This window comes from Clupea harengus, chromosome 5 (assembly GCF_900700415.2).
Source record: "Clupea harengus chromosome 5, Ch_v2.0.2, whole genome shotgun sequence".
NCBI classification, from domain to species: domain Eukaryota; kingdom Metazoa; phylum Chordata; class Actinopteri; order Clupeiformes; family Clupeidae; genus Clupea; species Clupea harengus.
Window position 1 is genome coordinate 3,966,019 of NC_045156.1, and position 13,982 is coordinate 3,980,000.

General features: G+C 44.2%; 1 protein-coding gene across 2 annotated transcripts in view; it reads left to right on the top strand.

Annotated features, from left to right (window-relative positions):
- The first annotated feature begins 252 nt into the window (after positions 1-252).
- rnf207a (ring finger protein 207a) overlaps positions 253-13,982 on the top strand; it is a 24,802-nt gene continuing 11,072 nt past the window's right edge. Inside the window, exons 1-7 of one of the 2 annotated variants that reach the window (XM_012841037.3) lie at positions 253-629; positions 1,123-1,313; positions 6,965-7,097; positions 8,461-8,605; positions 11,622-11,703; positions 12,221-12,296; positions 13,946-13,982. The exon at positions 13,946-13,982 is cut by the window's right edge and continues 89 nt beyond it. In XM_012841037.3, coding sequence (XP_012696491.2) covers positions 627-629; positions 1,123-1,313; positions 6,965-7,097; positions 8,461-8,605; positions 11,622-11,703; positions 12,221-12,296; positions 13,946-13,982 — 667 coding nt within the window. In that variant the 5' untranslated portion in view covers positions 253-626. Of the gene's footprint in view, positions 1,314-6,964; positions 7,098-8,460; positions 8,606-11,621; positions 11,704-12,220; positions 12,297-13,945 lie in introns of both variants that reach the window. The other variant, XM_042707766.1, reaches the window with a different exon arrangement.

The following is a 13,982-nucleotide window of genomic DNA, read 5'->3' on the forward strand; positions in this document are numbered from 1 at the left end:
CTTCCTGGTCACTGGATTGATATTAGTCTAGAAGTAGTTTGCACAGTGGACAGCCCATTGTGACAGATATGCAAACATCTGCATGGATAGATCCTCAGACTCTGTGGGTTAGCTGGGTTATTTTTGCCTCATGCTGATCAAGCACTGCTATCTGTTTTGTCACACCTTTGGCCGTACAACCAACCCTCCTCTCCAACCCAAACTTGTTTCACCCCCCTTCCCCTTGCAGGGGCATGTCAGCTGCCAGGCACCAGGAGCCTTCAGTCAGGCCACTCTTGAGGGACCCCGGCATTGCTGACATTCCTGACACGAATGGCAGCCGTGTCAGCGCTGAGGTAAAGCAGCGCCTCCTGACAGTCACTCATTACACCAGGAACTACTGTAGTCACTGGGTGAAGAAAAGGGAAGTTGCTGCCAGAGAGCCACTCATCAGGCCACTCAGGGAGTCCGCTGGGCTGAGCTGTTTTTGGCAGTGGCCAGTCTCTGCACGGAAATGCAGGACAACAGATCTACGTGAACAACACAGGGTTTCAGAAACAATATAAGAGAAAAAAATTCAACAGACGTTTACATTAATCTGGACTAAAAACAATCTTACCAGGCGAAGAATTCTTCTTCAGGAGTCTATGGTAAGTTGTTTATCCTAGTGCTTAGTTACTGAAGAATTGTCTTTGCTTCAATGATTTAAATGTACTGGTTTCCTTCTTAATGCACAACAATGTGTACAGCGTCATAATACAGATGCATTGTGCACAGGCACCAGCTGAACCAGCAGTTATATATAGTGTTTACTAAATGTTATGTAATTTGTTATTTGCACACTGAACTACAAAGCATTCCACCTGCAGTTGTTTGTTGTTTGTTGTTGTTTTTTTTGTTTTGTTTTTTGAGAGGGCTAACATGATCACACCAAATCTTGGAAGTTCTTTGAGAACATCATAGAAATTAAGCTGTCAAGTCTTGCAAATGACATATATGTGCACAACGTATTTGGGACTTTTATGTAGTCATCAAAGTAGGGTAATGTTCAATTCTATTCTATTACTTATCTTCTACTCTTATTGCATAATTCGTAATTGCATTGTTTTAGACATTTTAGGTAGCCTGCCTTTCTGCACTCAGATGTCTGGAGGCATTTTCCCTGCTTGTGAGGGCCTGTGGGAGTCAGACTATGCCAGCTGCCACCCCATGGTGTGCCACCTGTGCCACGGGCAGTACCAGCAGCCGTGTCTTCTGGACTGCTACCACATCTTCTGTGCCAGCTGCTTGCATGGCAGAATCTGTGACAACCGCCTCAACTGCCCCCTCTGTGGGTAAGGGTCCAGCATGCAGCCAAAGGAGTTTGGGGTTTCTCAATCCGTGATCCGGTATCCCCTGGCAGTGTACATTCTAAATGTGTATTTTCTCTTTATGTAGCCAGAGAAGGGCTTTGAATCTAGGCAGTGGTTCCTATCCTAGGTGATACAGAAAACAGAAGGAATATTTGCTTATGAATAGGGATCTGAAGTCATGTGCGGTTGTGTGTGAATCACTGAGTACTGATAGTATACTGATAGTAGGCTATCAACTGGCAGTATATGTGACTGTTACAAATAGATAGATTGGCATTACTGTGCCAGGTACAGGTATTCTGTTTGTCAAATGCAAGCAAACTTAGAGAAATGTATAATAATGTAAATGTATTCATAATATACAGACAAACTGCATATTCTGATGCCATATACCACAGGTGTCAGAGTACCACAAGCAAATTTGCAGTGTTTGCAGTGTTTGTCTTGTGCTGTGCCCTTTTCAAAACACCCGATTTCTTATATGTGTTGGTGAGAAGTTCCATATATTACTTTATTGTCTGTGATGTCTCAGTCTTCTCAGTATAGTACATAGTACCCCTCTGGGTGTGTGTGTGTGTGTGTGTGTGTGTGTGTGTGAGTGTGAGTGTGAGTGTGAGTGTAAGTGTGAGTGTGAGTGTGTGTGTGTGTGTGTGTGTGTGTGTGTGTGTGTGTGTGTGTGTGTGTGTGTGTGTGTGTGTGTCTGTGTGTCTGTGTGTGTGTGTGTGTGTGTGTGTGTGTTACCTGTATGCTAGCAGTGGGATATCTTTATCAGCTTTGTATGAATGGCAGCTACATTCATTACCATTCCCATCGTTACCCCCATAATAATATCAGCATGGGTTTGCATACGGGATCACCTTTGTAGTAATTACACTGCAATTCCTGAAGGGTTTACACACCTTGAGCCATCTTCATTAGCATTGAGGGCCAACAACATTAAAGGCTTAGTCAGCCTGTGCCAGACAGTGTAAGTCTAACTGGTGCTGTAAGTGTACATCATGGAATGCAAGAGATGCAGTATTTATTTAGACTTTATGTCTAAATTCAACTATATGTAACTGGAAAGTTTTTAGAAAGAATGGTGTTCAGTCATGTCTAACCCTAACCCTAACCCTAGGTTATATTCTCTGTGTTGTCCACTTAAGGATAAGAATTGAGCTTTAACACTTCACAACATCTCTATGTGAATGAACAACTCGGACCAGCCAAAGAGAGAGAGAGAGAGAGAGAGAGAGAGAGAGGAGGAGGAGAAAGAGTGAATGAGTGAGACAGAGAGAGAGACCGATAGAGGAGGAAAAAAGAGAGAGTGAGTTAAAGAGTGAGAGAAAGAGTGAGAGAGAGACAGATAAGGGAGGAAAAAGAGTGAATGAGTGAGAGAGAGAGAGAGACAGATAGAGGAGGAGAAAGAGAGAGTGAGTGAGAGAGAGAGATAGAGACAGAGAGATAGAGGAGGAGAAAGAGTGAATGAGTGGGAGAGAGAGAGAGAGAGACTGATAGAGGAGGAGAAAGAGAGAGTGACTGAGAGAAAGAGAGAGAGAGAGACAGAGAGAGGTGTCTCTGGTCAGGTGTCTGTAGCTCAGACAGCTGCGGGGTCAGTCAGGCTTCTGGTCTTCTTTTAGCCCCCGGGCGGGACGCTTGGCGTACCCCACGCTCCGACAGAGCCACGCCACTGTCACACGACAACAGGCTCCCACACAGGCATGTTGGCAGGGGCTCCCTGGGCTGCATTGATCCCGGCCCTCGGGGCAATTAAAAGCGACCTGCCGCTGCCCTTATTTCATCTCCTGCTGAGAAGTGACTCATGGTGGTCTGTGTTACCTAAGAGTCCCTCTGGACTTCACTCAGAGAGTGGGAGAGGGAGGAAGAGAGAGAGAGAGACAGTAGACAGACAGTAGAGTGTCTGGGTGGGGGGCTGCTGAGAAAAAGATGAGAGAGAGGGAAGCAGAGAGAGAAAGAGTTAAAGTGAGAGGGAGAGGGAGGAAGGAAAATAAGTGAAGAACAGAGAGGGACAGTGAGAGAGTGGGGGAGGAAAGCAAGGCAGAGAGAGAGAGAGAGAGAGAGAGAGAGAGAGAGGTAATGGACAAGGGTAATAAGCATATACTTCTGCAAATGTCATCTTTGAAAAACCTGCTGCCAAGGAGCAGAACAGAATTTGCCCAGAATTTGCCCATAACTTCGTTTGGTTTCCAGGCAGAGCTTTTTATGGATGTTGTCAAACAGAGGACCCGACCCCCGTCCACCAACATCAAAATACCTAATCATACAATCATACAACGACTGACCTAAAAACCTGTTGGAGCTCTCTTTATAGTGCATGGGTAATCTCTGGCTTGTCATAAACAATAGCTGGGACAATTCCCAGTTGAGGTAGAAGGATAGCCAAACATAACTTCAATTCCCTTTCCATCCAGGCCTACTTTTAACAAGAGGCTCTCCTCATTGCCACATGGATGGAAACACACACAGGCTGTGCATATGGTATAGTTATGAAAATGTTTCTGCATCACAGTGTGTGTGTGTGTGAGTGCTTATGTTAGTGAGTGTGTGCAAACGTGTGCATATGTGTGTGTATGACAGAAAGGTGTGAGTGCGTGTCGGTGATGGGAGATTAGAAATGTTATTCCGTTAAGACAACACGGGACCATCAATCTTTCACAACCTGCTGTAACACTATCCTCACCAAGGAGCTCTGGGCATCTACAACTGCAGTGGCAAAGCCGTGCTCGGCTATATTTATCCCATTGTTGTCCTGTGGGCTACTCTCTGTTAGGCCACACAGCACAGCTGTTACGGGTTATGCTTCAAGTAAAGGATGGGCATGAGCATGGCTACAGCCAGACCGCCTTCACTGCAGAATAAGGCTGTGTGCATAGACTCACCAAGGGCATGGGGAGGTGGGCTGATGAATGCAAAAGTCATTCAGGAACAAGGCCACATGCACATTGTGCCTCTGCCGCAGTCTGCTGCTGCTGCAAACTGCAAACGTGATTTAAACATAGAAGGTGTAACTGTCAACTGTATTCCGCAAAGTGGTAATATTACCCAAAACATGATGGCAACGTTGAAAATAAGAACTGAACAAAACAAAACTAGAAGAATATGACTGACTGAGTCCACCGTCATTGCAGTAGAAAGGATAGGAGGTGGTTGCCTCCTGTGAGTACAGAACTTGCTTCCATGTAATTAAAAGGCAGTTTAATAATAGTTGCTGGGTCTATCCGTTAAACTAGAGAATGTGCAGGGTCAATGAGTGGTAATCTAGAATGAGATAATAAATAACATCATGATTACTTAATGATTAACGGTAACACTGCTTACATTTAATGGCAATGTTCATTGCGGTCACATTGTCATGATTACCTAAAGGAGGTATAAACTTAGACCTATCATCTGCTCACAGTTTTCCCATAAATCATCCAGTGATATGCCTGCTGTGTCTAACACATTAATAGGCAAGGAATGTTATGGGAATGACACAAATACCAACTTTGCATGCTTTGGCAGGACCAACCATCAAATGAGGGACATTTTGATCTGAGGGTGGCAAAGGCAACAGGGTGCATTATGCAAGTTCTGCACTTCTGTCATTGCGTGTTGCGAACGCTTTTGAGTCATGTTTACGACAAACCTTCAGTCAAGTTTACAGCAGTGCATTATAAGTGCCAGTGACAAGGTGTTCCAAGGGAGCATCACGTATTATTACCCAGTTTGGCTAGGCTGCACTCATTGGATGACATATACGAGAGCCGGAATTGAGAGAGAGCTGTTTAGTGGCTCAGGACGTTGCCAGTGTGTCTAGAACCAATCTGTATGCTGCTCTAAAAAGGTATCAAGTTCCAGTTGTACCAAAAATGACAGGGTAATTACCACCTTGTTTTCCACAATGTCCCTGTTTCCACATGCCTAAGACTATGTTGGGTCTCTATCGGCCCTGTCAGAGGCCTGAACTCCATTTCCTTGTTAATCCCTCTGAGATGTGTCAATACCCATGTCCAAGGTGCTGAGCCGCTGTCAGAATCCAAAATTAACCTCCACCTCAGGGACCATGAATTGAGGCCCCAGGACCAGAGGTGACCACAAAATTTAGGAGGATGGTTCTAACCTTCTAGAACCAGCTAAGACACTCTGTCGCTCAAACTTCTGGCTATAGGCAGTTCATTGATTATAAGGCACCAACCCATTTATGAAATTAATCCTGCTCAGCTGTCGATGAAGAATTCCCTTCAGTATAAAACAGATCAATATTGAACTTATCTCCACCCTGCACCCTGCATTTTACTGCCTCTATTGCCCAGAAGAAATTAAAGGTTGTTTGCTCTGGCATGAGTTTGTACGCTGTTTGAGTACATGCCTGGGGAAAACTTTAAATTGTAGTGTGTAGGGTTGATGTTTGAGCTTGTATGTGCTTGATTATGTCTGTATGTGTACATGTACGTGTTTTATGTGTAGGTGTGCAACGGTGAGTACAAGTATTAGGGAGAGAGAGAGAGAGAGAGAACCTACCTGTCTTTCCTTCTAAAAGCTGTCAATAACATGACAGCCACTCACCGTTGCTGTGTGCTGAATGTATGCTGCTTCTTTGAGCTCTCCATTCATTGGGTATGGAATTTATACTAGACCCAGCCACATTTTAGTCCCTTATTAACCCCTTGCTATCCCTAAATTCTGACAATATAATCCCTTTTTACTCTTGTTATCTAAAGTGGTGGACACACTTGAGGGGACACACTTCAGACTCATTTCAGTATGGCAATTTGAAGAAGAATGTTGGTAGAGGAAAAGGTATTGTTTTCAAAACAAATCTGTGGGTCCATCTCTGAAACTCACCACCCAGACGTCCTCAGTGTCCAAGACAGTCAGCCCTCAGGGAGATGGGCGACTGTCCTCTGCTATTTTCATCCATGCCAGTCACCCTTTCAAGAACTGTGTAATCTCGGAATTTGCCATGCTGCTATTAGTAGCACAAGATGGCCCCGGTCACTATAGTTACGAGATAAACAGGGTGGTGAGAAGAGGTGCCGAAGGGACATGTTAAAATTCACTGCAAATTTGTTGGTGTGCTTCTTCTGGAAGCTTGAAAGAATGTGTTCCTCTAGTCTTGTCGAGCCAGATGTACCCAGTCCTTCTACATTTTTTCATGTATTTTATCCAGGCTAAACTTCATGTACAGAAACATAGTCAGGAACTTCCTATTTAGCTTAATGATCACTTTAAGTATTGTTGTTCGCAAATGACATGGGGACAAGAAAAGGCACCGCAATGATTTGTCATGGCATATTAGTGCTCTCGATTCCTCTCTAGTTGGTCTGCAGTGAAACTATCACCCTCTCCTGGACTAAGATGGAATTAAATAATACAACTATGAGACACTACACACACTACTTTTGTGTGCCTAAATCTTATCTCATGAAAGTACACAAGATTGTAAATTATAGAAATTTAAGTACATGGTCACATAATGTGGATGATGAGGAATAATTTAATTTGTATTTATTTATTGTGTGTGTATTTGTGTGTGTGTGTGTGTGTGTGTGTGTGTGTGTGTGTGTGTGTGTGTGTGTGTGTGTGTGTGTGTGTGTGTGTGTATGTGTGCGCGTGCGTGCATGTGTGTATGTGTGTGTGTTTTATCTCAGATACCCCACGGTGGTGAAGGGCCTAAACGCACTTCCACCTGAGGACCGTCTGCTCAAGTTTCTGGTAGACAACTCGTCTGACAGCCAGGAGACTGTGCAGTGTGCCAACTGTGACATGGAGAGCAGGATACAGGTAAACAAATACCCTGATCCCTATCCTTCTGGTACACACCGATGACTGCCACAGGAGCTTTAAAGCATCTCATTCCAAGGCCAGGTGCACTTCCTCGTGTGTGTGTGTGTATGTGTGTGTGTGTATGTGTGTGTGTGTGTGTGTGTGTGTGTGTGTGTGTGTGTGTGTGTGTGTGTGTGTGTGTGTGTGTGTGTGTGTGTGTGTGTGTGTGTGTCTGTATGTATGTGTGTGTCTGTATGTGTTTGTGTGTGTCTGTCTGTGTCTGTGTGTGGGTGTGTGAGTGGGTGTGTGTGTGTGTGTGTGTGTGTGTGTGTGTGTGTCTGTATGTGTGTGTGTGTGTGTGTATGTGTGTGTGTCTGTATGTGTGTTCATTCCTAGGCCAGGTGTACTTCCTGGATGACTGATCAAGTAGTACCTGGGCGGAGATACAGAGAAGATAGGAGAGGAAAGGGGACACACACACACACACACACACACACACACACACACACACACACACACACACACACACACACACACATAAAACATGTACATCCACACTTGTGTACATACTTACATACATGAGCAAACACACATACAAGTCACAAATGTACACAGATGCAGTACATACAATGATATATACAACACACACTGTCCAACCACATCAAAAAGGCAAAAATAGAAAGCCAAAGAAAATTCAAAAGTAGTTGGTCTTCAATTCAAGTACTTATGTTGATCTTTGAGATAGTAAAATATTTGTGACAAGTTCACCCTTGGGTTTATCTGTGATATTTTTTAATTCTCTCTGTCAAGGCAAGCAGCAAATGAAAGTAAACCATGAGCTTGATGCGCTTCATCTCTTGTTCTCCAATTTACCACTGGGAAATCAGAACGCATTTACTTGCTTACTTTTGTTTGTTTATTTACTGTGTGTGTGTGTGTGTGTTTGTGTGTGGATGTGTGTGTGTGTGTGTGTGTGTGTGTGTGTGTGTGTGTGTGTGTGTGTGTGTGTGGATGTGTTTGTTTGCTTTTCACTCCTGCTTTCTCTCTCTCTCTCTCTCTCTTTGTGAGTCTGTGTTTATTTTCTTCTCTCACTCCCTCTTTTTTCCCACTGTGTGTGGTGTGTGTGTGTGTGTGTGTGTGTGTGTGTGTGTGTGGATGTGTGTGTGTGTGTGTGTGTGTGTGTGTGGTGTGTGTGTGTGTGTGTGTGTGTGTGTGTGTGTGTGTGTGGTGTGTGTGTGTGTGTGTGTGTGGTGTGTGTGTGTGTGTGTGTGGTGTGTGTGTGTGTGGTGTGTGTGTGTGGTGTGTGGTGTGTGGTGTGTGTGTGTGTGTGTGTGTGTGTGTGTGTGTGTGTGTGTGTGTGTGTGTGTGTGGGTGTGTCCAGGATGCTGTGGAGATGTATTACTGTAACACCTGCAGCCAGCCTCTGTGTGCGGAGTGCAGGGAGATTACCCACAAGGCTAAGATGTTCTCCCAGCACGAGATCGTCTCTCTGGTCAAACGCGCCAAGGAGGGCCACAGAAAGTGCAGTGAGTCCTCGCTCTTTACCCTCCTACTCATATGTCACCAGGCTGGGGGCAAATAACCTCTTCAGCTCTTTTAAAATGTCATTAGTCCTACCTGGGTGGCTTTTTAACAGAAATAGAGATGGACCCTAAAGTCTGATTGGATTAGATTAACAAGCACATAGAGAGAAGCGAAAACACTGACCGTGGTTACATGGATTCGAATAACTGCCTTAGTCGGACTGAAATCGCATTATCCGTTTCATGTAAGCACCTTAGTCGGATCGTAGTCGGACCGCACATAGTCGGACTAACACCCCTGGATAACTCGATCCGATCCAGTTGATAGTTCGACTATTGCGGCATGTAACGGTGAATTGGATAAGGAACTGGACTTTGCGTCTTTGCGCATGCTCCCTCTCTCCCTGCCAGGTCGTGACCCGGAAGACGAAAGAGGGATAAGTTGTCTCAACTGTTCATACTAATGACACGGTTTTTTATGAATATCCTGCAGACTGTCTCACAAGCTTATTCTTGTTGATTATGAACAAACATAACAGAAGAGGTCCGAAGATATGAGCACCTTTACAACCCCTCCTTAAACACGTATAAGGACGTTCCACATTTTATTTGCTTAAAACAACAGCAGTACTGTCAAATCAGCTGTCACTCGGCTATTACCTCACCAAGGTTCCATGGCAATGTTCCGAAAGCCCATTTTTCCGACAGCCCGCTGTTCCGAAATTGTGAGTACAGCAACGTGAACCACTATTGCCCACATGCACATCCCAATGAATCACACAATCATAAACATATAAATGCCTTTATTTCACAAGCATTAACTTGAATTCAGAATATTATTATACACACATGCATTTGCATCGCGATGATACAAAAATATTTGTATGATTGCCAACGCATGCATGCTTTGTCAGTGCTTGACAAGATCTGCGTAATGTCCTGCGACAATCTGCCGGTGATTTCCTTCGCATGAGTGGTAGCCTACCCCATATTCAAAACCAGAGTAGGCTAAGTTAACAAATATTGCCTAGGAAAAGTTATATGCGTGATAGCCCGGTGAGCGTCTCCGCTCTGCTGTGCAAACGAAATGCTTTGAGTGTTTTGTGCCACTTAAAATATTTCTAAATTTTGCCAGGGGGACTATTTTTCGGAATATTGAGATTTTGGAATATCGGGCTTTCGGAACACTGGGCCGTCTCCCCTGACCAATACCTGTCAAACTTGGTGATACTATTCACAACTAATTTGTCCTTCATTTTATCAAATATGATGAAATTTGGTATTGTGCCCGCGAGGCACGCGTGAGTTTAATTGTGTTCAGTTATCTGGCGCTGAAAAAAACCACGAATAAGTACTGTTAAATCAGAAAGCAAATCAGCTGTCACTCGGCTATTACCTGACCAATACCTATCAAACTCGGTGATACTATTCACAACTAATATGTCCTTCATTCTATCAAATATGATGACATTTGGTATTGTGCCCGCGAGGCACGCGTGACTTTAGTTGTGTTCAGTTATCTGGCGCTGAAAAAAACCACGAATAAGTACTGTCAAATCAGAAAGCAAATCATCTGTCACTCGGCTATTACCTGACCAATACCTATCAAACTCGGTGATACTATTCACAACTAATATGTCCTTCATTCTATCAAATATGATGAAATTTGGTATTGTGGCCGCGAGGCACGCGTGAGTTTAGTTGTGTTCAGTTATCTGGCGCTGAAAAAAACCACGAATAAGTACTGTCAAATCAGAAAGCAAATCAGCTGTCACTCGGCTATTACCTGACCAATACCTATCAAACTCGGTGATACTATTCACAACTAATATGTCCTTCATTCTATCAAATATGATGAAATACTAAAACTGAAGTACTGAAGTACTAAAACAATTTGATGCAACTGGCAGAAGGGCAATGCGTTTAGGCTGTAACCCATTATTTGCGCGCGTGTGTGAATGTGCGTGCGTTTCTCTCGCCTTTTATCTTTCACCTTTGAATAATGTAACTTATAAACACATCGGCCCGGCAGAAACAAACAAACAAACAAACAAACAACCCAAGAGGCAACACGCATTTCTGGACCGATGAACAGACGCGATTCATGCTCAATCAACTGTTGTTGTTATTGGTAGTGGTGAAGAGGTCAAGCGGAAAGGGCTGTATCACCACTAGTTGTAATGAAAACAGCGCCACCTATCGTATCGGATATGACATGCTTTCGGCCAATGATTCGATTTATTCACTGCCATGTATATTGGGATAATAGCACCTACCCTCGAAAGAAAGCATAGTCCGACTAAGCAAAGATTCGAATTATACCATCATGTAAACACACTGACTGGCATGAAACAAGTAGCATGTTCTGTCTTGCAGTGCAAAATGTAAAACTCATTCACACATCCCTCTCAAACTTGTACATGCTGTGGGCGAATAAAAACCTTTTTTTGAATGGCTGGCTGGCTGATTGTTATTACACAGAGCTGAATGCTGTTCAGCTCAGCAGATGGGTTCTAGTATGTCCAGTAGGAGAGAGAAGAGGGGCTCTGGCCATCCCCTATTGTGCACAAACACCTTTGCAGGTGAGGCTAATTGGCCCAGTGCCATGTCCTGTCTCCACCTATTATGGTCTCCATTGCCATGGCACATGGACAGAAAGTGGTGCAGAGGAAGGGAACATCCTAGTGCTGTGCTGTGCTGTGCTGTGCTGTGCTGTGCTGTGCTGTGCTGTGCTGTGCTGTGCTGTGCGAGTGCTGTGCTGTGCGAGTGCTGTGTGAAATCCTCTAATCCTAATCTTTTTCCAATTAAAAAAGTTACTCTAAATACCTTTCCCTCATTAACCTTAACAATGAAGGGTTACCACATGTTCTGTGTTGTATTCCAAGCCTTTTTGTATGTTGAAAAAAAAATGGAACGAAATACATTTTTTAAATACGACAAGTGTATATTTGAGTGTGTCCAATCAACAGTGCTGTGCTTGCGGAGTGACTGAGGGGCTGGTTAATGTGTGTCCCCTCAGGTCTCCATGACGAACCCTACATTATGTTCTCCACGGAGAAGAAGTCCATGCTGTGCATCAACTGCTTCAGAGACATGCAGGTGTAAGTGGCCATTACATTTGCAACCAGTTCACCATAGTATCAAAGTGAGGAGGGACAGGAAGGCTATTCATCTGCTGTGTCAGTCTCTTTCTCTCTTTCTGTATCTTTATCACTTCCCCTTTTCCACCCATAGCTTTCTGTATGTCCTCTTTTTCCTTTTCATGTATGTACATGTGCACACCGAAAAATACATAAGCACACAAATACTACCCTGTATTGCTGTGTATTTATATTAGCAATAGCTTAGAATAGTAACACTGTTACTGTTACCTTTCTGTTATTGTTGCAGAATTTGACTATAGGTGCAAGTATGTTTGTTCTCCCGATTTTGCTCTAAACAACATAGCAGTTGTCTTAAATTACACTAATAACATGAAGCAAATTTTACATATCCATATATTTGTAAGTCATTTTCCTCTCTGGAATGTACTGGCTGTCAGAATGCTTGTGTATTTATATGCTAACGATCTGTATGGCCATAAAAGTGTGATCATGTTTCTCTGTGTTTGTTCTGTAGAGAGAGCCGGACTCACTGCATTGACATTGAGACGGCCTATGCTCAGGGCTGTGAGATACTCGACCAGGCTGTGATGGTGAGCCGATTGATTTGATCTCAAATGCTAAAATAGCTCTTTCGTATTATATGTGATAGACATGTATAATTTATTTCGCCAGGCTCTGTCTGTAACTATGCTATTTCTAATTAAACCGCATGGATTTCCTGGAGTGATTCCAATACATTATTGAAATCATACCTGCATGCTTTACGCCACCAGAGAATGGTGTATTTCGCTGAGTCTTTTAATTCAAAGTCAAAGTCAAAAGTCAAAGTCAAAGTAGCTTTATTGTCAATTACTTTGCATGTTAAGACATACAAAGGAATCGAAAAAAACGTTTCCCACTCTCCCACGGTGAAACATATAAGTGCACACGCACAACAACAGATAAGACAAGACATATAGATATACATATACATATAGTTATAAACATTCAGATACATGTACAGCAGCATAAGTTTCCTTTAAAGTGAGGTTATGGTAGTGCAAAAAAAAGGCAGCAAAAAGACATCCTGTGAGATGTATTTGTTACATTGGCAGTGCAAGTATAACAGTAAGTGGTAAAGTGATAAAAGTGCAAGGGACAGTTTTGTTGCAGAGTCCTGAGTTATTGTAGGGGGGGGGGGGGATTTCAGCCTCGTATCAGACTGACGGATATGGCTGGGGGGAGTGAGGGGAGAGAGTTTAGCTTCCTGACAGCTTGGTGTATAAAGCTATTTCTGAGTCTGGTGGTGCGGCAACGGAGGCTCCTATACCTTCTTTCAGAGGGTAGGAGGCTGAACAGACTGTGTGCGGGGTGGCTGGTGTCACTCGCAATCGAGGTAGCTTTCCGGGTGAGGCGGGTGGTGTATATGTCTTGCAGGGAAGGGAGTGGGAGTGGGGCACCAATGATCTTACCAGCTGTGTTCACTATGCGTTGCAGTGCTATCCTGCTGTGTTCAGTACAGCTACTGCCCCACACAGTGATGCAGCTGGACAGGATGCTTTCAATGGTGCCCCGGTAAAATGCGTTCAGGATGGGTATGGGAGCTTTCACTCGCTTGAGCTTGCGGAGGAAGTAGAGGCGCCGCTGGGCTTTCTTCGCCAGTGATGCAGAGTTGGTGGCCCAGGAGAGGTCTGCACTGATGTGCACCCCCAGGAATTTGGTGCTGCTCACACGCTCCACAGCAGCACCATCGATGGTCAGTGGTGGGTGTTCAGTGTGGCTTTTCCTGAAGTCAACCACAATCTCCTTTGTTTTGCTGACATTCAGCAGGAGGTTGTTGTCTCTGCACCATGTGGTCAAAAGGTTGACCTCCTTCCTGTAGTGGGTCTCATCGTTCTTGGTGATGAGACCCACCAGAGTTGTGTCGTCCGCAAACTTCACCATGTGATTGGTGCTGTGGGTTGTTGTGCAGTCGTGAGTCAGCAGGGTGAAGAGCAGGGGACTGAGCACACAGCCTTGTGGGGCCCCTGTGCTGAGTGTGATGCTGCTCGAGATGTTGTTGCCGACTCGTACTGCTTGGGGTCGCTCACTGAGAAAGTCCAACACCCAATTGCAAAGGGAGGTGTTGAGCCCCAGCTGGTCCAGTTTGCAGATGAGTTGTTGTGGGATTATTGTATTAAAAGCTGAACTAAATTCTGTATGTCTACAACATTAATTTAGAAGAAGGATTGCCTTAGCTTGTGTGTTTTCCCTCCTTAAGGCAGTGAAGGAACTGCAGACTTCAGCGCGGGAGGCCA